Source organism: Musca domestica, unplaced genomic scaffold (genome assembly GCF_030504385.1).
Source record: "Musca domestica strain aabys unplaced genomic scaffold, Musca_domestica.polishedcontigs.V.1.1 32, whole genome shotgun sequence".
In the NCBI taxonomy this organism is placed as follows: domain Eukaryota; kingdom Metazoa; phylum Arthropoda; class Insecta; order Diptera; family Muscidae; genus Musca; species Musca domestica.
The window spans coordinates 9,197,866-9,224,318 of NW_026712311.1; the positions used below are offsets into that span (position 1 = coordinate 9,197,866).

The 26,453-nt window shown below is 35.6% G+C and overlaps 1 protein-coding gene across 1 annotated transcript; it reads right to left on the minus strand.

Annotated features, from left to right (window-relative positions):
• Positions 1-1,862: 1,862 nt before the first annotated feature.
• Positions 1,863-26,058, minus strand: LOC105261426 (serine/threonine-protein kinase meng-po). Its single transcript, XM_005182519.4, has 2 exons — positions 25,617-26,058; positions 1,863-3,760 (listed from the first exon to the last, which is right to left on the minus strand). Exons 1-2 carry the CDS (start codon positions 25,627-25,629, stop codon positions 2,403-2,405), a joined length of 1,371 nt encoding a protein of 456 aa, XP_005182576.1. The 5' UTR covers positions 25,630-26,058; the 3' UTR covers positions 1,863-2,402.
• Between the last annotated feature and the right edge of the window lie 395 nt (positions 26,059-26,453).

Sequence of the window (26,453 nt, forward strand, 5' to 3'; positions counted from 1 at the left end):
TGTAGATGGCGGAGAACACGATAAGCTTTTATTTCTAAGTCGTTTTTGAATAGGTGTTCGCGAACGGTTTTCTTCCAATGTTGGTGTTCTTGGATCTATTGCCAATGTAGAAACATTTTTAAAAGCAGCTGGAATGCATGATCTTGGTCTATCTTTTTTATTTAAAATCGAAGTGGTCTGCTTGAAGTTGAGGGTGAAAAATTAGGCTCTTCGTTTTCAGATTCACTTAAAACTAATTGACTTGATTTTCGAGTTCTTGGAATATGTGTAGATGATGACGAATCAAAGTTCTCTTTTTCAGAACAACTGAGGTCTAATTCACTTACAAAATCCGCAAAGCTTACTGCACCACCAACTCCATCGACACTTTTATACAATCCGCAAATTCTGATTAAACTGTTCTCGTGTTCACTGAAAACATATTGATTGATATCACCACCACCAGTTCCTCGCAAGTCCTTTTTATTATTTTTCATCATGGATTAGAAAAATAATAGATTTTTTGTAAAATAAATTCCAAAAACATGTTCATTCTAAGAGAATTTGGTTAATACAATATTTTCTGTAAAATGTATGTGTCTTCTGTTTATTTTTTACGTTAAAATCACTAAACATTTCAATTTCACCCTGCTTTTTGAAAGTGATATCAAAACGCAAAATTTTTGCGTTTTCCGTTTTTTAGAGAAGCTAAAACCGTTTTCGTTTTCACTCTTGAACGATTTTACATTCTGTGACATGCCTGATAGATCTATTTTGTTTTCCTTCTGCATGTTACAAACAAATGCGCCAAGACATATTACCCTGTACCACCGTGTGGTGTAGGTTATAACAACCTTATAAGTCGTTCACCTTCTATGGATCTTATGTAGGAGATCTACCGTTAAGAGATCTTTAATGTGTACTAAATATAAAAGACTTTTGTAGGCCTTCCATACTTGAACAATTACATTTTAAAGACAGGGGCTTTTTTCAAATTTTATGTCCTTTTGTAGGTGTATTGTAGTAAGATCTTTGGTAGAGTATTTTCAAGCAGAATAACTATTATATATAGGCAGAAGGTTTGATAGGAACAATAATTCATACTTTGCCGGCCAATCAAAGTCCGAATCGAAAATGAATTAAATTTATTGGCCTCTAGTAGTGATGCAAAGATATCCAAATTCCTGTACAATAGGAAAAAGTTCCTAGCTCAACTGAGGTGCATAACTAACACGTCTGTTCCTTTTATAGCACGTTGAAAATTTAATAGACTGTATAGAAATATTTCTCGTATCTTTTATATGCCTACAGATCTTTTTAGTGAAGGTCAAGCTAGCAGGAGATTACTAATATAAATCGTTAAAAAAATCCGACATACAACATAAATAATTTTGTATACTTTTTTATAAAAGCATACTCGTACATATGTACAAATCAAATTCCGAATCACTACCCTAAATCGTGACATCTAGTGGGTCAAGGTTCTGTACCTGCACAGGTTGGTCACCTTGACTGGGTTAAATATAGCCAAAACGAAACTTGGAACGAAAAAAAAAAACAGAAACAGATATCAAAACAAAACGACTACAAAACAATGCAACGGAGAAAAAAATCGGAAAAACTTTCCACGACAAACACAAATAAAAATCAATTAAAAATAAGAAAATATATTTTTATATTTTATTTCTTTGACATTTATTGAATTCATTTTATTGTTTTGAATTCTAGCCAACCAATTCGAAAGAATAAAAAAAAGTTATATACATGAAAAAAAGAATAAAAATAATAAAATAATAACGAAATATTCATATTAATGTATTTATATATATATATATATATTTATCTATATATCATATTTATTTGGTTTGTATTTATACAATTTTATTGGGCCGAAAATAAATAAAATACTTTGGATTTACTTAAGAACAAACTAGTCTCTCTTCTAGCGATCTAAGAGCTTTTATGTACAAAGGTATGAGTGCATGTGTGTGTGTAAACAAGTGCATTGTCTCATTAATATACAGTAATTATTGTATAAATGTCATCATACTGATATTTTTTTGATCCTATACGAATTTCCACTATTTTGGTATTTTTGTTCATTATTTTTTTCTTTCTTTTTCATTTCTTATTCTGGGACTTGCTGCCACCTTTCAAGAAATCGTTTTTGTGTTTTCTTTCTTTCTTTTCTTCTTTCATTTTGTTTTGCTTACAAACGACAAATTTTTTTGTTGTCGCTGTATAACAGTTTGCCTACAAATTGTTATACACGACAATAAGAACAACAATGATATTGTCATAATTGACATAATTGTGCCTTGGGCCATGTGTGTCTTTCACCAGGAAAGTTGTCTAGCCTTACAATCTTACAAAAATAAAATCAAGTCTCTTTCATGCTCTCCAGCTCTCTGCCAGCAGCGAGTTCACTGCGTCGGCGTATCCACAATGACCAGACTTTCGATTTCTCTGTCGAAATTGTCATCACAGGTGGCCAACCAATCCAAGACACGCTTGCGCACTGCATTCTGATCGACAGGACTATGGTCCAGACCATAGGTGGACATCATGCGCCGCAGACGTTGTTTGTTGTCATCTTCCTGAGATTTACGTGCCTCCCTTTGGTTGAGATAAATGCAGGAATCCTGATCCGGTGTGGGAGCCACTAGAATGGCAGACTTGGATGTGGCCACCCGGCATTCAACCCAGCGATCTTTCATGTATTTCGTAACCTCTGTTACCTTGCAACGATCTTCCGGATCATGGGACAAATATTTGCGGAAACAACGCATTAAACGTGGTGAAAATCTTCGGAAGTTGTCTGGAATCTTGGTGGTCTTTCTTTGTTCGTATTTCATGAAGTTGCAATAGTTGGCATCCTTAACCCAGTTGGCTGCATTCCACGGAGGACTGCCGGTCAAAATGTGATACAGCAGAATACCAAACTGCCAAGAGTCACTGCAGGGCAGACAATGGAATCTTTCATTTTTGACAATTTCCAAAATTTCGGGCGGCACAAAACTGGTCCAGGTATGTTTCACCTTATGCACCAAAGTACCCTTCTTGGTGGTGGCACCAAAATCACACAGCTTGACCCGTGAAAAGTCGGGGGTGAATACCAAAACATTTTCCAACTTCAGATCACGGTGCACCAAATTTTTGGAGTGCATAAAGGACAGGGCAGAACTCAGCTGTTCGGTAATGGTCTTGGCGGCATTCTCATGTAAACCGTTTGGCCCAAGGTTCGAGGCCAAGTCACCATAGGGTGCATGTTCCATGGCAAAGACATAATAGTCCTTTGTCTGGAAGGCCACATTATAGGCACTCAGGATATTCCTTTGGTGTGACAGTTCATAGTTGAAGTGGAACTCTTTTTGAAACTCCTGAATGGTGGTCAGTTCGGCATGTACAGCTTTCAGCACCACCTTGGTCTGGGTGGGTCGGTGTGTGGTCAGCAAAATCTTGGCGAAACAGCCCTCGGCCAACACCTTCTCGATATTGTATTGATCGGTGAACGACATCAAAGGCAAGTCTATGTCACGGATGATGTGAATCAAGCCGCTGTCATCCTTGTCCGGCTTACGATAGATGCTGCTGCGGCGACTGACCGATGCATTGGAGTTGGGCACTTCCAACTTCATGCTGGTGCTGGTCGGTGTCTGTGGCGAGTTGCAGCGATTGTTGTTCGTACAGGTGCTGCTGTTGTTGTTGCTGTTGCGTGAATTTGTGCTGCCTCCATCGCCAGCTCGAGATCTCCTCAAACGGAATGAAAATGAGCGTTTTTCTAGAAAAACGAAATGGAAATCACACAATTAGTATTTTTAGTTGTCAAGTGTAAAGGCGGGCGAGAGAGAGTGCGAGTGCGGTAGGTGAGTGAGTGCAAGCGTGTGTGCGAGTGTGTGAATGATAATGTTCATCATCATCGTCATGTTTATGATCACGCCTTTTTTAGTTTTGTCGGTGTTTCTTTTCGCCTTTTAATTAAGTGCTAGTCAACGGCAAAAAATTATGACCAATTTAAAAAAAAATCAGTTTTCCAAAAATAAAAGAACGAAATTTATTGCTCCTATGTTTTTGGAAACTGAACATAACGCAGAAAATGCCAGATGTCCGAAGCATAGAAAATATGATTAATTTCTGCTACTCTGTTGCTATACAAAAATTCTGAGAAAAAAATCGGAAGTTTTTTTTTTTTCATTTAGATGAAATCGAAATTCATAAGATTGGCTTTTGTATGATTATTTCTATACCCTCAGCCATATGGCTAGATCGGCCAAAACGTGCCTCGTCGAAAAAACTGTTTTAGACCCTAGGTCTTTTTGAACCAAGTCCGCTTCAGGACATTTGGAATCGATCTAGCGATGCGAACGATAACTATCGAAGAGAGTATCATATTTGGTCCAACTTACAAACTTAGATCGAGTTCGTAGATGGGCAATATCGGTCCACTCCTTCTGGTACCTTCCGCACAAAAGGTCAAAATTTTCAAAGAAAACAATTTACTGCACAGAAAGAGAAAGAATAATCCGATTTTGCTTCATCTTTGTAAATTCCAATAGTTGCATCAGGTGCGAAAATGGACAATATCGGTCCACTTCATCAAGTACCTCCTCCACAAAGGGTCAAACTTTTGAATAATTATAACTCTTATAAAATGTGATGTAAGAGTCCGATTGTCTTTAAATTACACGCATCACAATATTTTTATTAATATATAAGACGGAATATATCGGTCCACACCTACCTCCCCCATAAAATATCGAAATTTTCAAACAGACAAAAAAATTTACTGCACAGAAAGAGAAAGGATAATCCGATTTTGCTCCAACATTGCGAATCCTAATATTTGCATCAGTGCTAGACCAGGTACGACAATGGACAGTATGGGTCCACTCCATCAAGTACCTCCCTCACAAAAGGTCAACATTTCGAATAATTCTAACCCTTATAAAATGTGATGCAAGAGTTCGATTGCCTTCAAATTACACACATAACCCTATTTTTATAAACCCAAGGTCTGGTGTGAAGATGAAATATGTCGGTAAATTCCTTTTGGTACCTCCGCCACAAAGGGTTAAAGTTTTAAATAACAAAAACAAACATAAAATCCGAAATAAGCATTCGGTCCCCTTCATATTTCGCACATCCTATTATTTCCACGATCAAGACAAGATCTGCTGTGAAAATGGTATATATCTGTCCACTCCTTCTAGTACCTCCCCCACAAAGGGTCAACATTTTGAGAACCAAAGAAGCTCATAAAACGAGAAATTAACATCCGATTATATTCAGACTTGGTACATCTCAATATTTCCATCAACACAAGATCTGTTATAAAAATGGTAGAGATCGGAACAATCCTTCTGGCACCTCCCCCACAAAGGGTCAAAATTTTGAATAACAAAAACAAACATAAAATCGGAAGTAAGCATCCAGTTCTCTTCATATTTCACACATCCCTTTATTTCTACTAACACAAGATCTGCTGTGAAGATGGAATATATCGGTCCACTCCTTCTGGTACCTCCCCCACAAAGGGTCAACACGAAATTAACATCCGATTCCATTCAGACTTGGTACATCTCAATATTTCCATCAACATAAAATCTGTTATAAAGATGTTAGAGATCGGATCATTTCTTCTGGTGCCTCCCCCGCAAAGGGTTCAAGATTTTGAAAAACAAAACGCTCAAAAACAGCATTCAACTCTCTTCAAATTTTACACATCCAAATATTTTGCCAAAGCAAAATCTGCCAACCCCTTCTGGTACCTCACCCACAAAGGTCACAAGTTCCAATACCTTTATCTGCTATAACTTGCGAAACAAGTCGGCGATTCTTTACAACTTGCTATATCTAAATACTTCTCTTAACAAGAAATCTGTTATGAAAATGGAATTTATCGACATTTATGATTTCGTATAAAATTAGATATATTCAAAATTTTGCCCATGTCAATATTTATATCTGTATTAGATGGTCAAAACGTTGACCATGGCGTTGCATTGTCGCAGCAAAATTTGGAAAAAAAACCTCTTGTTTTCTATGTTTTATTAATTAATAAAAATGGCCATGTCCCAAATAGGCCGTCTTCTTATTCGGTGGTTAACCCACTTTTTTTCAAATTTCGAACCCAAACAAACATCATTTGTCAAAAATGGCATCTCCAGCAGCCATGCCATGCCATTATTTGAAATTGAAAAGAAAAACCATATTATTAATGAAGGGTTTCCATTTTATTTTCACTTTTATAAAATGTCATTTTTAATTGGCTGCTATTGACATATTCGTGACTGTCGCAAGTCGATTGTTTGGAAAATGTCCCAACCACATATAACCACAAAAAAGGAGGTCGTTCGTTTTTGATCAGTCAAACAGATTAGTTACTAGAAAAAATAAGTTTGGACATCTATAAGTCATTAATAATCCAAAGACTCATACACATACGAACATATCGCTAAGTAAGCAAAATGGCAAATGATTTATGAAGATGCCGCAAATGAACACCAAAAAAAAAAACAAAACAACAAGAACAACAACTGAAAAGCACTTTTCCAAAAGCTGGGAAATAGACACCATAAATAAATCAGAGTAGAACAGAACACACCTCAAAAAATACGCAACGTCAATATACAAGTGAGCCAAACTGATCATGTTAATGGGTTTGTTATAGAAACGGAACCGACCGCCAAAGATGATCGACCACCAGAGCAAAAAAAAAAAAAGAAACAACATTACGTACTAGCCAATAATCAGTGTTGAGAGAAGCAGCAGATTTTGGCAAGAATCAAACTGGATCGAAAGTGAAATGATAACAAAAAACGACGCCATTATGTCTGACTGTGCGTCAATGCGTTCAACAAACACCCACCACCATCGCCTTCGAGGTGGCCGCAGGGTAGCCTGTCTATAATTCGAGTCTGTGCCAGAAAAAATTAGTGGCCATATGACTTTGGATTAACAAGAGAACGTGATGGCCAGCAGCACTACCGGGACAACGAGAGACAGATGAAAAGACAGACGGACGGACACAAGCAATACGTAGCTACAACTTTTTTAATCGTATTCTTGGAATTGAAATACAACAATAGCAACAAAAAAACGCGAACAATATATTTCATATATTATCGTTTCTGTTTCTTGCTAATTTCGGTATTTTGTTGTTGTTCTTTTGTGCTTGACAAAATCTTTTTCCGTTTAATTTGTTTTTACTTATCGATGATGTCAGGTGGGTAAAATAGATAATTTGAATTGGGGGAGAGAGCAGATTTACAAATTTATTAAGAAAAAAATAAATAAAATGATGTTCGCAGCGGGTGGACTGTACTTTAAAGGATGAGGGACTTTAAACATTTTGAAAATGCATCAACGTATTGTCCATCTAATATTGGAGTGGAAAACTCTATTCCAGTAAACAAATTTTGATCGCACTGCGACATAATCAAAAAAATATGCCTATCAGAAAAAAATCGGAAAGAAATGGTAATACTAAAAGAAACATTTTGTCTCTGAAATTTCGGGCTGGTAATAGGAAAAATTTCTCCCTGCAAAAGCTACATTAAAATTTAAAAACTTTGCAAAGTTTGGATTCAGCTTTGAAAAAAAAAAAATATTCTTAAAAAAATTCAAAAATCAGGCACATTGGTTTGTTGCTCCTTGAAACAAAAATCCAAAAAAATATATTGTAGATCCTTACAAATATTCTTAAAAAGACACACACATTTGGGAATTACAGCCACTAAAGTCGAAAATGAAGCTGAGATCTGCAAGCGAAAAAAATTGGACGGAACCGATATTTGACTCTATATTGTGTCTAAAATATTTAAGATACAGACAAGTATAAAATAACAGCGGTGCTCAAGAAGAAATATCTCTTTTCAGTCAAATTTATCTTTGCTTATTTAAATCAAGAAAAAAACAGTGTTAAGTCATTATTTATACAAATATTTTTTATCCATTTGCTTTAAAAATTATTTTGCAAACATTCGTGTTTAAAAACAATTAAATAGAACCGTAAAATATAAAGAAAAACAGAATTTTAATTTTTTCTTCAATTATCTCTTTTTTCTCTTCATGTTCTAGAACACGGTTTTGAGCACCCCTGAAAATAACCTAGTTCGGTTGCGAAGAACCTTTAATACCCTTTGCTATTTGGAAGGAAATGGACAAATTCTAACGAAATATGCCACTATAATTTTTAAAATTCCGATTATCTGTTGCTACAGTTATGCGGTCAGAAAAGACGGTGCCATCTACGAACTCCAAACACCAAGTTTGAGATAATTCTGTTGAAAAAAATTAGCTAAAATCGTCGAAATAGCGAATATTAGGAGGATATTAATTCGTATGGACAATTTTCTGTCATAGGAAGCAGTAACCACTGTGAACTCCAAATTCCAAATATGGAACAATTCTGGTGAAAACTGAATTCGTTAAAATACCGAAAATAGAGAGAGAAAGAGAGCGTGCGCGAGAGAGAGACAGTTATATGGGAGTTATACAAAGGCGTGGATATGTACAGGAAATGTTCTCTTATAGCAGGTAATATCCTTTGCGAACTCTAAATACAAAATTTAAAATAATTCCGTTAAAAACTGTGACACAAATCAACAAAATGCCGAATATCTGAAGAGATACGCTTACATGCTCAGGGTGAGATGAAAAAACTGCAACCAACTTCAGACTGCTATCATTTCTAAGCCACTCATCCAACAGCCATTAAAATAATTCAGTGACAGCTCATTATATCGTTTACAAGCGTACAAAAACATTTTGGTGAGAATTTTCCAGAAAAAAAGTTTATCGTAATGAAATTCATGCGTGATAGTGTGATTTCTTTATATTTGGCTGGAAAACCACAAGTGGCTATCGTTAGAGCACTGCAGCATTTAGATGTGAATAAATATTTTATGTGTCGTACCATTGCTCGTTACCGTAATACTAGTAGCGTAGCCCGACGTCATGAAAGTGGACGGAAGAAAACAGCAACATCAGCAGAAATCGTTCGAAAAGTAAAGAAGCGACTTGATCGGAACCCGCGTCGCAGTGGCCGAAAAATGGCTCGTGGGCTAAACATATCGCAATATTCTATACGGCAAATATTGAAAAATGAGTTCGGGGTAAAGCCATTGAAATTCCAAAAAGTGCAAGAACTTACACCGCAACAGAAAGAAAATAGACCCAAAGGAGCTAAAGAATTGCTTCGCTTGGCCGAAAGTGGTGAACTGCCGAATGTGGTTTTCTCCGATGAGAAAACATTCCCTGTTCAGCAATTTGTAAACAAACAAAATGATCGTGTTTACTTGCCAAAGAGGTCAACTGGAAATGTGCACCTTCGGTTGGCCACCAGAAATCAAGCGCCGGCCATGGTGATGGTGTGGGCCGCCATAACAGCCGATGGTCGCTTTCCGCTCATATTTATCGACCGCGGCATCAGAATAAATGCCGAATATTATCGCGAAAATATTCTGGAGGGTGTATTAAAGCAAGGTTGGCACTAAAAAACACCAAAGTGTCGATCACCTTAAACAAGCGTTTCGCCGGGAGGGGACCAAAATACCGAAGAGCAACATTTTGGCAGCGTGCGACGGTTTCATTGGCCGTTTGGTGACCAATTTGAACAAATCTAAACTTATTATAAAATTTGATGCTATTTTCGACATTTTTTGCTTTCATTCAATAAAATTTGAAAACAAGATTAAAAATTATGGCGTTTAACTTTGTTGCAGTTTTTTATCTCACCCTGTATAAAATGTATATTTCGAGGTTCTACAAACGAAATTACCAACTTAGTATAGGAGGGTATACAAATCAGGTAACACGATTAAAATGAAGTCATACCAAATTGTACACCATTATTATAAACTATGCAAAAAGGATTGTTATCCTCATATCCCCAATACATCTGCACCCAACATACCTGCACAAAAACTTTATTCTCTCGTGAATTTTCATGTGGCGTTAGAAGCCAAATTCTAGTCAGATGTGTAATTCTTTCTGAATCATATAAAGAGTATTTTTCTCTATTTGCTCTCAAGTTCTATCTCTATTTTTCTCTCTTTTGACGTTAAGCGAATTACCGTCAGAAATCGGTACGAAAAGTCGGCTACATCATGAAATTCCTGTAGAAAGTTTTAGTCCAAGAAAATGTAAAAATGTTGAACAAAGTCGGATAGTTTTCGAAACCGGCTAATATTGAAACGAAACTAATAGAAAAATTTAAAAAAATTATAAGGAAAAAGAAAACACAATTTCCAAAAAAAAAAAAAAAATAAATAAATGCAAAGAGGGCCGCAAAACCCTAAAATTATTAAAATGATTTCAAGTTATTTGTTGGGTAACTGGTTTCAAAAAAAAAATTGGCACAACCCTCTCAAAAAATTGTGTCCTATTTTGCAACCAAAAACCATTCTCATAATAATGCAGATATATATTGTTTCTGGCCCCAAAAAATGTGACCCAAATGCTGTGAGAGGAATTTTACAAATTTCAACAATTAAATTGAAATCATTGAAATAATTATATAATAAACATGAAATCAGCAATGGAAGATGAAAATGAAATATTAAAAGTAAATTAAAAACGAAAATTATTTTTGCCGTTTACCACAAGAATTGTACCTCCCCACGAAAGGAACGGTCGACTTTTATGGCCAAGCGATTTATAGTCTACGCTAATGGGAGAAAAACAAAACAAAATCAATCGCATTAGAAAAAAGCCAAGGCATTTAGCAAATAAGTAATATGCGAGAAATGCAGCAGCAAAACCAATGATGAACAAATCGCTGATGACAAAATTTTTGGGGGGTGGGTTGGTGAGAAGAATCACCCAAAAGGTAAGGAAAAAATATTATAATAAGCTAGAAACAAACTGATTAATTTGAGTGTCATAATCAATTTTAAGGTGGTCATCATTGAAATTTTGAAAAAAAATAATCCGAAAAATTCTCTAAAGTGTGTAGAACCTGCCAACTGCCCTCCTCCCGCTCATTTGATTTTTATTATCCACCCCACAACATCGTTTCATTGGGATGCTGGCTAATAAATGTTGATGATACATTGTGGAGAGAGCTGAAGGCACATCACTCTGCTCTGTTATGGTCTGTGTGTGCGAGCCTATGTGTGTATGTGTGTTCCGTTTTATTGTTAATTTCTATTCCACAGTCTGTGGTGTCTCATACACAACTACCAACATCACGGCCTGCTGGCCCCTGCGCCTGCCTGTCTTGTCCACACTGACCATTGACGTCAGCAATGCCCCCAAAGTCGCAACGAATTAAACTAACCAAAAAAAGCAAATACAACATGCCACACACACACACACACGAAACGCACCGTCAAAGACGAATGCATGCTGCAAAATCGTTTGTGGAGTCAACACAAAAACAACAACAATTGGATGTTACAGATGTTTCCTACTATTTGTTCGTTGTTGATTTCGATGTGAAATGGATGTTGTGGTAGTGTTTATGTTTTATGTATTCCCGGCTGATGACATGTGGAGTCCAAAGGAAATATGCTATAAAAAGTAAAAATAATTGAAAGAAAAAAAAAACAATAACACTAAGAGAAGTTGTTTTATTTTTAGAGAAAATCTAAATCCACCAATTTTATTCACATCGTTTCTTGGAAACAAAAGGAGGAACGATCAATGTTTGTCCAGTCCACACGAGTGTGGGAGATTTTTCACGCCTTCTAAATTTTAGCTTTTTGTTTAGGGAAATGCAAACTTGTTTACATTTAAATGCTGGACATTAGAAAAGGGGCATTGATATTGTATTTGGATATTCGATAGAATATGGTGAGAAAAACATCTGTGAAAGCTATTAGATTTAGCAGATGTTTTTTTGTATTGGATAAAATCATATTTAGAGAAAGGAATCATGTGTGAAGCACAGGAAACAATGTTACGTTTTCAAAAGACATTATTATAAAAAAAAAAACAATATTAGGATAGGGTATCATAAAAAGCGCATAGACATTTTATTTACAAGTCTGGAGGTATAAAGAAAACACATAACTACTCTCATCCTTTGGCGGTTTCTCGCTGAATAAAAGCCAACCACTTTAGCCTCAGTACAAAAATCTAATGTGTATTTCACTAAAGGCCATACCGATCGGAAAATTATAATATGGTTAAATATATTTTCGACATATTTTTGGGGAAATTTAGCTTTGCAATAATTCCCGTTAGAAATTCGAATTAGAATTTATAAAAATTGTCCCCGAACAATAATTGAAATAGGAAATCTGTTCGGATGTCATTGAAAATAATGAAATTAGCTTTGCAATGATTCCCGTCAAAAATTCGCATTAAAAACAATAAAAATCCTTCCCGAACAAGAATTGAAATACAACATTTGTTCTGAAGTCATTGAAAATAATAAAATTAATTCCTCAAAAAATTATAATTTAATCAATTCATAATAAATGCAAATTTTCAAATGAAGGCATCGCCTTTTACTTTTTTTTATTTCAAAAATGCTTATTGAATATGTCAATCATTAATCAATTGATAGAGTGACAGAAGCTTTTAGAAAAAAAATATAGTTTCAATGGCAAATTGATGGGTAATAAATCGCTCACTGGTTGCGTCAAATAGAAATTGCTCGTGGGTGTTCTTTTTTTAGTTTTTTGTGTACAATTTATAGAATTGGGAAATAATTTAAAAAAATTAGATGTTTTTTAACCAATTAATAAAAAAAAAAAACTATACTCCAAATCTTCAATTTTCTTATCCTTTTTAGTACTAAAAATGCACAATTTGTTCAATTTAACAAAATTTTACCAAAACTTCAGTTTCAGTTATTTAAGTTTTTTTAGAAAGAATAATATGAAAATCTTATCCTTTATACCTAAAAGTCATTAAATTTTTTCATAATTTTAGTACTCATTTGCAAAGCCGTTCCATATCTCAATCCTAGACACCAGCAGTTATCGCAACGGCTTCACGGCTTCAGCTCCATCCCATCACCCAATACCAAATATTGTACCATTTAATACTTTTCGTACAATTATAGTCCATATTTTCGAAACCACTTCCACATTTCACTCTTTGATGCCAACAGAGACCTCAATGTAAAATTTGAAGATTTCAGCCCTATTTCCAAACCACCGCCAAATATCTAACACAGATACCATCAGTAACCTAAATGTCAAATTTCAGAATTTTATATCTATTCCTTCACTCAATGCCAAACATTGTACCATTCAGTACTTTTCGTACAATTATCGTACTCATTTCCGAAACCACCTCCACATCTCACTTCCTAATACCAACAGAGACCTGAATGTCAAATTTGAAAATTCCAGCCCTATCCCTTACCCCACTACCAAATTTAGTACCAATTGGTACTTTTCGTACAATAATAGTACCACCTCCATATTAACCACCGACACCAACAGCGACATCTATATTAAATTTGATTAAATTTCTCTTCACCCAATAAAAAATATAGTACCATTCAGTACTCTTCGTACAATTATCGTACTCATTTCCGAGACCACCCCCACATCTCACTTTCTAATACCAACGGAGACCTGAATGTCAAATTTGAAAATTCCAGCCCTATCCCTTACCCCACTATCCAATTTAGTACTATTTAGTACTTTTCGTACAAATATAGGACGCATTTCCAAGCAAACCGCCAAATCTCAAACACATATACCATCAGTAATCTAAACATCAAATTTCAAAATTTTACCTCATCCCTTCACCAAATACTTTCCGTACAATTATGGTACACCTTCCCGAAACCACCTCCATGTGTTCAGGCTACACATGAACAGCGACCGTGAACCCAAATGTCACACTTTCACCCAATACCAAATATAGTACTATGTAGTACTTTTCGTGCACTTGTAGCACAGATTTCCAAAGTCACCTCCTTATCACAAACCTACTACCAGCGGGGTCTACAATACCAAATCTAAAAAAATTCCAGGCTCATCCGTTCACCCTAAACCAAATTGTTCGAAATTATGTACCATTTGGTACAGTTCGCACACTTAGTACACATTTCCAAAATCACCTTCATATATCAAAATTAATTTCAAACCTTGAATCTTATACCAAATTTGAAATTTTTAGCTCTATCCGCTCACATAATACAAAGTGGTACTGTTTTAGAACTTTTCGTAACATTAAAGTTCGAATTTCCAAAAAATTCTGGTACATCTATCCTGCACTCCATCAGTGATTATCATTTCAAATTTCAGAAATCTTCGTAAACTTAAAGCTCGAATTTCCGAAAACCCTTTGGTATATCTATCCTGCACTCCTTCGGTGATTATCCTACCAAATTTCAAAATTCAATTTTTAGTACATTTTTGTACTTTTCGTTCAGTTTTAGTTCGAATTTCCAAAAACCCAGCCTAATATGCCTACTCGCCAAGGCTGACCCTTGTCCCAAATTTCAAGATTCTAGCTTCAGCCGTTTCGTCTGGCTGCAGATTCTCAGTCAATCAATTATTTTACTAAAACAAACATTTAATTGTAAAATTTAATTCCACCCTATGGAGGAACCCCCTCCTGAGGCCAAGAAGACATCGACAGGTCTCCGAGTGGAGCGGTTAACAAAAGGCAACCGCGCGTCCTTTAACCTAACCTAATTACACCCATCAAATTCAAAATTATCAAACACCCAGTCCTTAATATATTTTCGCATCGGATGCCCAATTTTGTTAATTTAAATCCATTCCGCGGTATGGAAGTGGATATTGTGGGGGTATTTGTTAAAAATACTGTGGATTGTTAACTATATTAAATTCCAGTGTCTTCAAGGGTCCTTGGGCAGTTATTTCTGAAAAGACATCTTCTTACGTCTTGAATACCTTTTCCCAGCAACTAATAAAATGCCACCTCAAATGCAGCGAATGTTAACATCACACATTGATACAACCACACACACGCACGTGTAAGCTCATGTGTATCCAACAAGAAAAACAACAATTCCCGCTCCCCTTGCAAATGCCAGATGAACTACATCTTGTCTGAGAGAGAAGAAGAATAATAACAAATATTACTATTTTTAGTATCCTCCCCCAAGTTAGTAATGCATGATACTGACATTGGTCAAAACCTGAGTTTATTTAAACAAAAAGAAAGCATTCGACGGACGGACTAACCAGCCAACCGATTGCCACCTACCAAAAACAATAGAACACCTTTTCCTTTCCTTTCGTTTTCTTCTGCTTTTCTTTTTCTTTTGTTTATTTTCAACATTTTGCCGAACGCAATTTATTTGAGGCGTGCGTTTCTGGCACTTCATTAATTTGAAAATAATAATTTTGAAAATAATTATAAAATAACCAACCAAACAACCAACTAAAATGCAAACCTAGGCAGGCAAAACAGCAATGCTAAGGCCAATCGAAGCCGGCTAGCGCAACAACGTAATAAAATCGAAGCAGATTCATTTAATTACGATGTTTACATTAGAAACTATGAATCATTGTTTAACGAGGGAGGGATGGCGGGTACATGGGATGGAGTGGGGTGAGATGGAAGGGAGTATGAAACAAACGATCAGGAAAATTGAGAAATGAATCAGATCGTTGAACGTATGAAATTACGTATACGCCGAGTGGGATTTGTCTTTAAGGCCAACAGCAAAAAATGTTATAACAACAGATATTCAAGGTTAAGGAAGGCAGGTAAAGAAACACATTAGAGGTTCGCCAACTTTCTGTACCTGATATAACAATCAGCCGGTTTTGCCGACAGATGTATATCCCTAGCCTTGATTTATGATTATTCAAACTGTTGACCCTTTATGGGGGAGGTTTCGAATCAGTTGGACAATATTGACCAATTCGTATCTGACCTAAGAATAATATAAATATTATAACGTGCCAGATTTTGACTATATCGACTACTTCCTAGATATGTGCAAATTTTTGGAACTAGTGGATATATACGTGAGGTACCAGATATAGCCGACCGAACTTTCCATTTTCATACTTCATCTAATACAGATAAAATTATTGGTATGTGAAAATTTTGAAGGAAATCGGACACTTATATTCAATTTTATGCGAAATCATAAATTCCGATAAATTACATATTCATATCAGATTTCTGGTTAAGAATCGCCGACTTGTTTCGCAAGTTATGACAGATATAAATATTGGAAATTGTGACCCTTTGTGGGTGAGGTTCCGGAATGGGTTTGCAGTTATATATCACCTTCACAACAGATCTTGAAAAAATATTTGCATGTGTGAAATTTGAAGAGAGTTGGATGCTTATATCGCTTTCTTTAAGCGTTTTGTTTTTTTAAAAGTTTTGAACCCTATGTGGGGTAGGTACCAGAAGAAAAAGTCTGATCTATACCATCTTTATAACAGATCTTGTGTTGATGGAAATATTGAGATGTACTAAGTCTGAATGGAATCGGTTGTTAATTTCGTATTTTGTGAGCTTCATGTACATTCAAAATGTTAACCCTTTGTGGGGGAGGTACTGGAAAGGGTGGACGTATATATCCCAATTTCACACCAGACCTTGGGTTAATAGAAATATTGGAATGTGTGTAATTTGAATAGATCTAGATGCTTTTTTCGGATTTTATGACTGTTTTGGTTATTCAAAACCTCGATAATTTGTGGGGGAGATACTAGAAGAAATGGTCCGATCTGTACCATATTTATAACATTTCTTCTGTTTGTGGAAATATTAATATGTGCCAAGTCTGAATGGAATCGAATGTCAATTTCGTATTTTATGAGCTTCATAAATATTCAAAATATTGACCCTTTGTGGGGGAGGTATCAAAAGGAGTGGACGGACATATTCCATCTTCACACCAGACCTTTTAGTAATACAAATACAATATACTTAACATTTTATAAGAGTTATGTTATTCAAAATTTTTACACTTTTTTTTTGGGGGGGGGGGGCGGTGTTGCATTTTCGCACCTGACCTGGCACTGATTCAAATATTAGGATTTGCAAAGATGAAAACAATCTAACTATCCTCCCTCTTTTTGTGCAGTAAATTATTTTCTTTGAAAAGTTTAGAATTTTGTGTGGGAGGTACCAGAAGGATTGGACCAATATTGCCCATCTCCGAACTCTATCTAAGTGTGACATAAACATAACGATGTACCAAGTTTGGATCAAATCGGATACTTCCTTTGAGAGTTGTCGTGCCCACCAGCCAGCTAGTCAAACGGACGGACGGTCAGGCATCGCTAGATCAACTAAAAATTTCCTGAAACGGAATTGGTCTAAAGAGACCTAGGGTCTAAAACCGTAATTTCCATGTGAAACGTTTTGGCCGTATCAAATGTTATATACCCTCTGTAGCCATATAGCTAAGGGTATAAAATGTTAAGTGAGTGTTGAATGTGAAAGTGCGAAATGGAGGAGGGAGGCCGTCAAACATATGACATTTTTGCGAGAAACGTTTACAATCTAGAAAACTCGAGAGGAGGACTCAATTTTCTCTTACCACGTTTAAGGGTTGAAATGAGTCCCCTAGAAATTCTTCTATAAATCCTCGCTTAAATGGCGATAAAAATTATTTAGAAGATCGAAAAATATTGCAACAAGAAAGGTGTGGGAAGCAATCTGAAAAAACAATGTCATTTTCACAAAAAATAACAAAAAAAGTCAGTATATTTATGTCAGGGATTTTTCACACCCTCTCACCATGTTCCGCGCCCATTTATAATCCAAACAATAACCGACCAACTGACCCAGCAAAAATATCATTCCTCTGCTAAAACGGGGATTTTATTTTAATGGGAATTTTTAATTTTTTTGTTGATAAACAAAATGTTGCCCTCAAAACAAAAATCTTAAAAGCTTAGTCATAAAGTCGCCACAGGTAGCCACCATGCCAAGCCATTCATCAAATATTTATTAGCATTTTTTCGCTTTTCCTCTCCAGAAACTAACTGTTGGACATGTACCCACCACCTATCGCCTAACATCCTACTCACTCCCAAAAAGTCAAATGTTTTTCTTTTGTATTATTTAAACAAAAAAAATCAAACAAATAATTTCCAGCATAAAATGAAAAACAACAGGTTAAAAAACAAAACAATATTAAATTCTGGGAACAAAAATGAATTTATCCTCCGAAAAAAAAAACAAATAAATTTATTCACTCTTTTGGTTTTTTAGTTGTAAAACAAATAACATTTGCATGATGGACGATGTTGTCTCTCCGGTAAACATTTGAAATGCAAAACATCAATATTTCTTTTTGATTTCCCAATCACTTGGCCATTGATTTCGCATTCGCAATAATTTCAATGACCCATCCAGCCATCCATCCTTTCATTCAGCCAACCAACCAACCAGCCAGCCTACCACCCATTTCATTTATTTATTATGTTTTCTTTATTAATCTTTCAGTTGGTCTTCTGTTTATTGTTTTATTTTGAGAATACCTATAAATGTTTTATTCCCTAGACATTGGCCGGTCGATCGATCGTTCGGTCGCTCGGTCACATACACTTATACTCGTCCCAGACACTTGGGCCATAAAAAAAGTGTCACCGCATTCATGGGCCGGAGCTTAATATTTTATGTTGGGATTTTTTTTTTTTTTTTTTTTTTTTTGTTTGATATGAAAAAATAAAGACAACAATACTACGCAGTTAAATGACACGAAAAATAAATATTTTTATTATTTCGTTTAAATAAAAACAATACATATTATGAACTGGCATTGTTCCATTTTGCCGAGTGCGAATTGAAGTAAGATTTTAGAGGGGTAATATTAGTTGGGATTAGAAGATGTAACTCATTTGGGTCTACCTTGGAAAAGGGGGAGGGAGCAGGTAGGTTGTTTTTCCAAATCGGAAGCAGAGTTTCAGAATTCCAAAAACAATATTTCCTTATCTTTTGAATTGTTCTTAAAACAAGAAAAAAAGGATCATTCGGTTTTGCCGACATCTACGGGGTGAGATAAAAAACTGCAACAAATTTCAGACTGCTGTCATTTCTAAGCCACTTGTCCGACAGCTGTTGAAATTATTCCAGTGACAGCTCACTATATTGTTTACAAGCGTAGAAAAGCATTATGGTGAGAATTTTCTAGAAAAAAAAGTTGTTCGTGGTGGAATTCAAGCGTGATAGTGTGATTTCTTTATATTTGGCTGGAATACCACAAGTGGCTATCGTTAGAGCACTCCGGCATTTAAAGGTGAATAAATCTTTTGTGTCTCGTACCATCGCTCGTTACCGTGGTACTGGTAGCGTAGCCCGACGTCAAGGAAGTGGACGGAAGAAAACAGTAACATCAGCAGAAATGTTTCGAAAAGTAAAGAAGTGACTTGATCGAAACCCGTGTCGCAGTGGCCAAGAAATGGCTCGTAAGCTGAACATATCGCAATATTCCATTCGGCAAATATTGAAAAATGAACTCGGGGTCAAGCCATTGAAATTTCAAAAAGTGCAGAAATTTACACCGCAACAGAAATAAAATAGACTCAAAAGAGCTAAAGAGTTGCTTCGCTTGGTCTCCGACGAGAAAACATTCGTTGTCCAGCAGTTTTTAAACAAACAAAATGATCGTGTTTACTTGCCAAAGAGGTCAGCTGAGAATGTGCACCTTCGGTTGGCCACCAGAACTCAAGCGCCGGCCATGGTGATGGTGTGGAGCGCCGTAATAGCCGATGGTCGCTCTCCACTCTCATTAATCGGCCGTGGCATCAGAGTAATATTATCGCGAAAATATTCTGGAGGGTGTATTAAAGCCTTGGCCGCTGACCTTGGACATTCCAACAGGACTCAGCACCATCGCACTCAGCACGCGCCACCCAAGAATGGTTACAAAATGAGGTTCCTCGCTTCATTTCCAGCGCACACATGGCCACCAAAATCTCCGGATACCAATCCGTTGGACTATTGTGTCTGGAGTATTTTGGGAAGCAAGGTTGGCACTAAAAAATACCAAAGTGTCGATCACCTCAAGCAAGTGCTTCGCCGGGAATGGACCAAAATACCGCAGAGCAACATTCGGGCAGCGTGTGACGGTTTCATTGGCCGTTTAAAGGACATAATTCGTGCCAAAGGTGACTAATTCGAACAAATCTAAACTTATTTTAAAATTTGATGCTATTTCCGACATTTTTTGCTTTCATTCAATAAATCTCAAAAAAAAAATGTAAAAATGATGGCGTTTGACTTTGTTGCAGTCTTTTTATCTCCAAGATATAGCAAGTACGGACCAAATCGGATAAGACCTATCGTGTGCACCAGACAGACAGCCAGATGGACGGCTAAACACCCCTAGATAGACCCCAAATACCCAGAAATGTATGTAGTTCAATGGACCTTAGGGCCTACAACCGTTATTTTGATAAGGCACGTGTTGGGATTTTCAAAGTCATATTCGAAATTCCCAGTTTGGTCAATATTTCAAAAAGTTTCTTTAATCAAAATTTCCCAAGTTCAGATTGTAGCGAACCTTTATACCATTATAAATAAGCATCCACACTATGTATGTATGAGTGTGTGTGTCCCTCCCCCTTTATGGATACTTTCTGATTCGATTTTTGAAACAATAGCCATAACTGTATATCTGTCACCTATTTCGCTTGTTACGCCCACGTTTACTGGACGCGAGAGCAAAAAATAAAGATACTCTGGGTATAAATATAGACGATTGTCTATCTGTATGGTGTGATTGTCTGTCTGAACGTTTTTTTTTTTTTAAATTTAATAATAATACGACGACAGTCCTCCTATTGTTTATGCGTAACAACGTGTGAATGTTTTCCTACGATGTTTATAAATGCAATTTGTTAAATAAAACAAAACAATATTAATATACTAGAGATGGAATCAGTGTAGGAGAAAAACAATAGATGTTAAAGAGCGAAAATATCTAAAATTAAAATTTCAATTACAAAATTTTATTTCTTGATGGTCCCCGCCGGGCCCCTGGCGAAGGGAAAAGGTGGGGATGAAAGATGAATGGGGAATTCGGAAAGAGCCACCAATCCTCATAATTTCCCTTGTCTTTTGCCTGGGGTATTCTCCCCAGGGTTTTTTTTTGTCATAGGAGATACGAGTTTAAAAAAATGTCCGAAGATAATATCCCAGACAAAAGACAAGGGAACTGATGAGGATTGGTGGCACTTTCCGAAACCTAAGTATTCCCTATCTTACCCCCTTGTAAACATAACCAACTTTGTTTTTATAAAAACAACAATAATGGGATTAAGCCTAACTAACAAACATGCCAACACTGTTCTATATTTTAAATTTTTTTTTCAAAGTTTTTTTATTACTTCTCCTTGGAAAGGTTGACACCTGTTCATATTACAACTCATTAAACTGAAAGGTTCATTTATTTCGTAAATCCATCAGGAGGTCAACTTTTTTTATAGATCTGCCAACGCAAAGCGAATACAACAACAGCAACACCAATTAACAACAACGACGGAGGATACAATTCAAAACAAATTATCACCATTGTAAATTATCATTTACACAGACAGATAATTATGGGTTTATGAACGTAAGGACAGACAGATGAAGAGACTTTAATCGTTGAGAACGCACACACACTCACAAGACGAGGGAGAGGAAGATGAATTCGTTTTTTGTTATTGTGTGTCTGTCACATGATGAGAGGATGATATTCATTTTTTTTCTTGTTGCTTACACTTAATGAGAGAGTTTCTTCCGTGAGGATCTCATTCTCTTGACTTGACTTTTTTAATTTAATGGCGGCTGTTGTTGTTTTTATTGGAATTGTGTAAGTGTGGTCGTTGTTGTTGTTTTGATCTTTTTTTGATTTTTTTGCGGTTGTGCTTTATTATGTGTCAATGGCAAATAGTACGTCACAGCAGCGCCATGTCCACTAAAGCAAAACCATTACCTCCATCCAAACATCAATCCACCTCCACAGGCGAACAAGAAAACATTCTTCGAGTATTCCAAAACCAAATGAAACAAAAAAAATAACGAATGAGGCCTTGTTGACCCATCACTTTTAGTTTATTTTCTTATTAATTTTGTATTTTGTTAATTTTTGTTTAAATATAGAAATAAATGTACCACAAACAATTAGAACAACAACAAGAAGAACAAAAATGCTGTTGGCGGGAATTTTTATGCCAGAAGGAATCTAAACAAATAAAAAAAAATGCAGTGGGAATAGAGAATGAAAGGTAAAAAATCTTACGGAAGCAATTCTTTGCTGTATTCCTTATTATATCATTTGATTTTTAACAGTCTATTCCAAGTGTCAAATATAAGGAATTTTTCTCTGGAATTTAAAATTGCACTTGCTAAGGCTATACGTTTTTCTTTAGGATCAGGGTTTTTTCCATTAAATAAACATAGTATTTTACCCCACTTCAAGAAGGAGGTGTGACCAACAACTTTCTACACCCATGACAGCTGTTGAAGTATGGCGGGAATTTTTTAAGCACATTTTTTAGCAATGAAAAGATTTTTGCATCACCCAAATTTTCCAAAATTTCCTTGCAATTTATCTTAGGTTTTCACTACCTAAGAAAAACAACTAAAAACGAATTAAATTTATGTATTGGACATATACAAAAATCCCCCATATAATTTAATTGTGTCTATTTTCTATTTACTCCCTGATATGTGCATTTTTTATTACCTCTAAATATATAAATAGAAATAATAAACAAAATGTCTAGCTAGCAAGCAAGCCAAAAACCGCAGCAAAGCGGATGTACGACATAACGTATACTTAATAACTGCCATAAAAACCCCAACATACGTCATACGCCATGGGGGCACCCATAAAAAACTAACTTGACAATTACTACAAAATGTTGCCAATAAATTTATACAATGTTGTTAACACTGCGTATGCTGAACACTATATATTTTCAAATTGGCAACATTAAATCTAATTTTGTTATCAATTTAGCCAGAAATGGAAAAATAAATAATTTCGTGGTAGATCCCAATGAAAACCAGTAAAGAAAATCGAGCTATACCAGGCTACGTCGAAGCCCCCACTATTGAATGAAGGAAATACTTATGGAACAGTGTTGGCTTATTTGTTCGGAATACCATAGTATTTTGTTGTTGCAAAATGCTCAGGCTTAATCCCTTTATTGAGGTTTTTATAAAACAACGTTTTTTTATTAGTGGAGAACGATGATAATGTTTACCAGGGGGTAAGGCAGGGAATACCTAGGTTTCGGAAAGAACCATTCCTCAACTTGTTTTTTTTTTTTTTTGTCTGGGATATTCTATGAGAGTTGGATGCTTATTTCGCTTTCTTTGAGCGTTTTTTTTTTCAAAATCTTGAACAGCATGTGGGGGAGGTAACAGACGAAATGGTCCTATCTCTACCATCTTTATAACAGATGTTGTGTTAATTGAAATATTGAAATGTACCAAGTCTGAATGGAATTGGATGTTAATTTCGCGTTTTAAGAGCTTCATGCATCCTCAAAATGTTGACCTTATGTGGGGGAGGTATCCCAACCCATTCCATCTTCAAACCAGACCTTGAGTTTATAGAAATAATGGGACGTGTGTAATATGAAGAGAACCGAATGCTTATTTCGGATTTTATGATCGTTTTCGTTATTCAAAAAGTTGACCCTTTGTGGGGTATGTACCAGAAGGAATGGTCCGATCTCTATCATCTTTATAACAGATATTTTATTTTTAAAATATTGATACGTGACAAGTCTGAGTTCAATGGAATGTTTACTTCGTGTTTTATAAGCTTCATGAATATTCAAAATTTTGACCCTTTGTGAGGGAGGAACCGGACGGAGTAGAACGATTTATCCCATCTTCACACCAGATCTTGGGTCAATAAAAATATTGTGATGTGTGTAACTTGAAGACAATCGGACTCCTACATCACTTTTTATACTAGTTATAATTATTCAAAATTTTGACCCTTAGAGGGGGAGGTACTTGATGGAGTGGATCAATATCGTCCATTTTCGCACCTGACGTAGCATTGATATAAGAATTTGCAAAGTTGGTGCAAAATCGAATTATCCTTTCTTTTTCTGTGCAGAAAATTATTTTCTTTGAAAATGTCCCGAAAGGGATTTGGTCCAAAGAGAGCTAGGGTCTAAAACCGTTATTTCGATAAGGCACGTTTTGGCCCTCTCTAGCCATATGGCTGAGGGTATAAATAGAGTTCTAGTTTATTTCTAGGATCTTTATATTAAAAGTGAAATATATCGGCCCATTTGGGCATTTCTGCCAGAATTTCCAACCAAATCATCTGCAATGTGACATTTCCGTTTCTCAGTGGGTAAATAAAATCCTCTCAAAAAATAGTCAATACAGGAGAAGGCCCATATAACAAAGTTTGGGAAAAGTGCCAACAATGGGAAGGAGTGACCTCCCTTCCCAACAACGAAATCCATGTTTTCGCATGCGGATAATTTTCTGAGAATATAGTGAAAGGAGTGGTTCTATGTAACCATATTTGAAAAATGCTTAATTCGGAACTCCTTCTGAAAATGAAATCCATGTATTTTCAATGTTGGCCGTTGATGAGGAAGTTCTAAAAGGGTATAAGTCATAATCTATGTTCATAAACTTTAAATTCATTTCAGTTGAAAACCTTTCGATATTGAGGGAGTTTAAACCACAATTTCAAAGAGAACCGCTATCAAATACTACATTTGGGCAAAAATCTACAATTTTTGTATTTTTGCAAAATTTTTTTACTGAAAACTCGTTCCGAAAAAAACTAATAAATCCCAAGATTTCTAATGAAAATTCCAGTTTCATCTGAAAATTATTTATTTATTTGGACCCTTTTGTATATTTTGTCCAATGACTTTTTTGCAACAGATTATCAAAAAAAGACTAAATATATAAACCTACATAAATCCCTAATTTGCAATACGTTTGGTCTGTGATGCCCGACATTATTTCCATTTTCTAATGTAAATATTTATTTTTTCCAAAGACATAAAAAATCCTAAATCATGCAGACTTATGGACAGAACAGCAAAAAAAAAAAGAAATAATACTACGACGTTTCATACGCGCAATGCGATTTTTATTACGTTATATATGTTTATTTTTTCCAAGAAATGTAAAAATAAACATAATCCAAAGAAAAAAGTACTAACTAAGCTTTGTCGCACAGCACGCGCCCTATGTTGTGCTGGGCGAGATCCTTTCGTTAGCAAATAAAATGTCAAACAACAAAGTTCAAATCTAATTTTGGAACCTCCATCTCAAGTAAAGAAAAGGCAAAGCATATTTTTGTTGCTCACGCCTTGAATTCAATGAACTTCAGGCCCAATGCGGTAGCTGTTCTACCACTCAGATGAAGGCAAGGCAACAACAAACAATTCCAAGTCCCATACAGAAACTCGAAGGAGACAAAAATAGCCAAGCATTTAAATCAGAAAAAAAGAACAATGCTCTGCATTTTGCTAACATTGTAATTCGTTGTTGAGGGCAGGGAGGAACGAGAACAAACGATTGACGTCACAAAAAATCTGCAGACAGGATACTTTATGGGTAGAATACGGCGAGGTTTTTAAAAAAAAAAAAAACACACAATCATAAAACAATGACGATGACAATGGGGGGTAGACGACCCCTTTATGGTATTTGTTGGTGACGCCAAAACCATTAGGGAGATGGACCTTATGATATTTTCTTTTTGGTGTTAATGTTTGTTGTTCATTTCAATTACTTACCAATTGTTCCCATTTTGCTTTCTTCTCTCGAACCAAATTCTGGAATATCGGATATTCCAAAGGAAAGATTTCTTTTCAATTTTAACAGCCCCACTTTGATAGTTTTATGAAAACCGGTGTCAATTTAGTTTTGATTTTTTTTTTTCGATATTTGGCACTTTTTGTTTTTGTTTTTTTTTTTTTTTTTTGGCACTTTTTGGAAGTGTTAAGTTTGAGCACTTAAAAAAATATTTTATTTTTTTATTGCCGTTAGTAAATTTATTTATTTTTTTTTTTAACTTTTTCCACAAGGCAAAATAGCGCAATTGATTTTTTTCTTTTTAACTTTTTTTCGATTTTATTTTATTTTCTTTATTTCGTTTCAAAATTTTCTATTTTTATTTGTCTCCGTGCTGTTGTCTCAATGAGTTGTGCGTTGAAAATGTGTTCACATTTGTTTCGGCGTATTCATTTTATACTGCCTACAGCATTTTTGGCAAATTGAACATAAAAACCAATCTGCAAATCAATATTCGCCTCATTTGCTCTGAATTCTCCGGCAGCAAAGAGCCGTTACTCACGGAGGTTCTCCCTCCTTTTTTTTTGTTATTCTGAGCATAAGTTTTGCAACAAGAAGTGTAAGTCTTTTTAGCCGGTATTTACAAATGTTGGAGAAATGTGCGAGAAATAGAGAGAGAGAGAGAGTGTGTGTTGCAGAGCAAGAGAGCGTCACATTGAGTAGGATGTATGTTTGTTGGAACTACTGTCGTTTGTCACAAATTTTCTCACCCTTGTTCTCTAATGTAAACAAACGCAACTTTTATGGAGTAGCAAGGTGGCTCATGTGTGAAGGAAAGA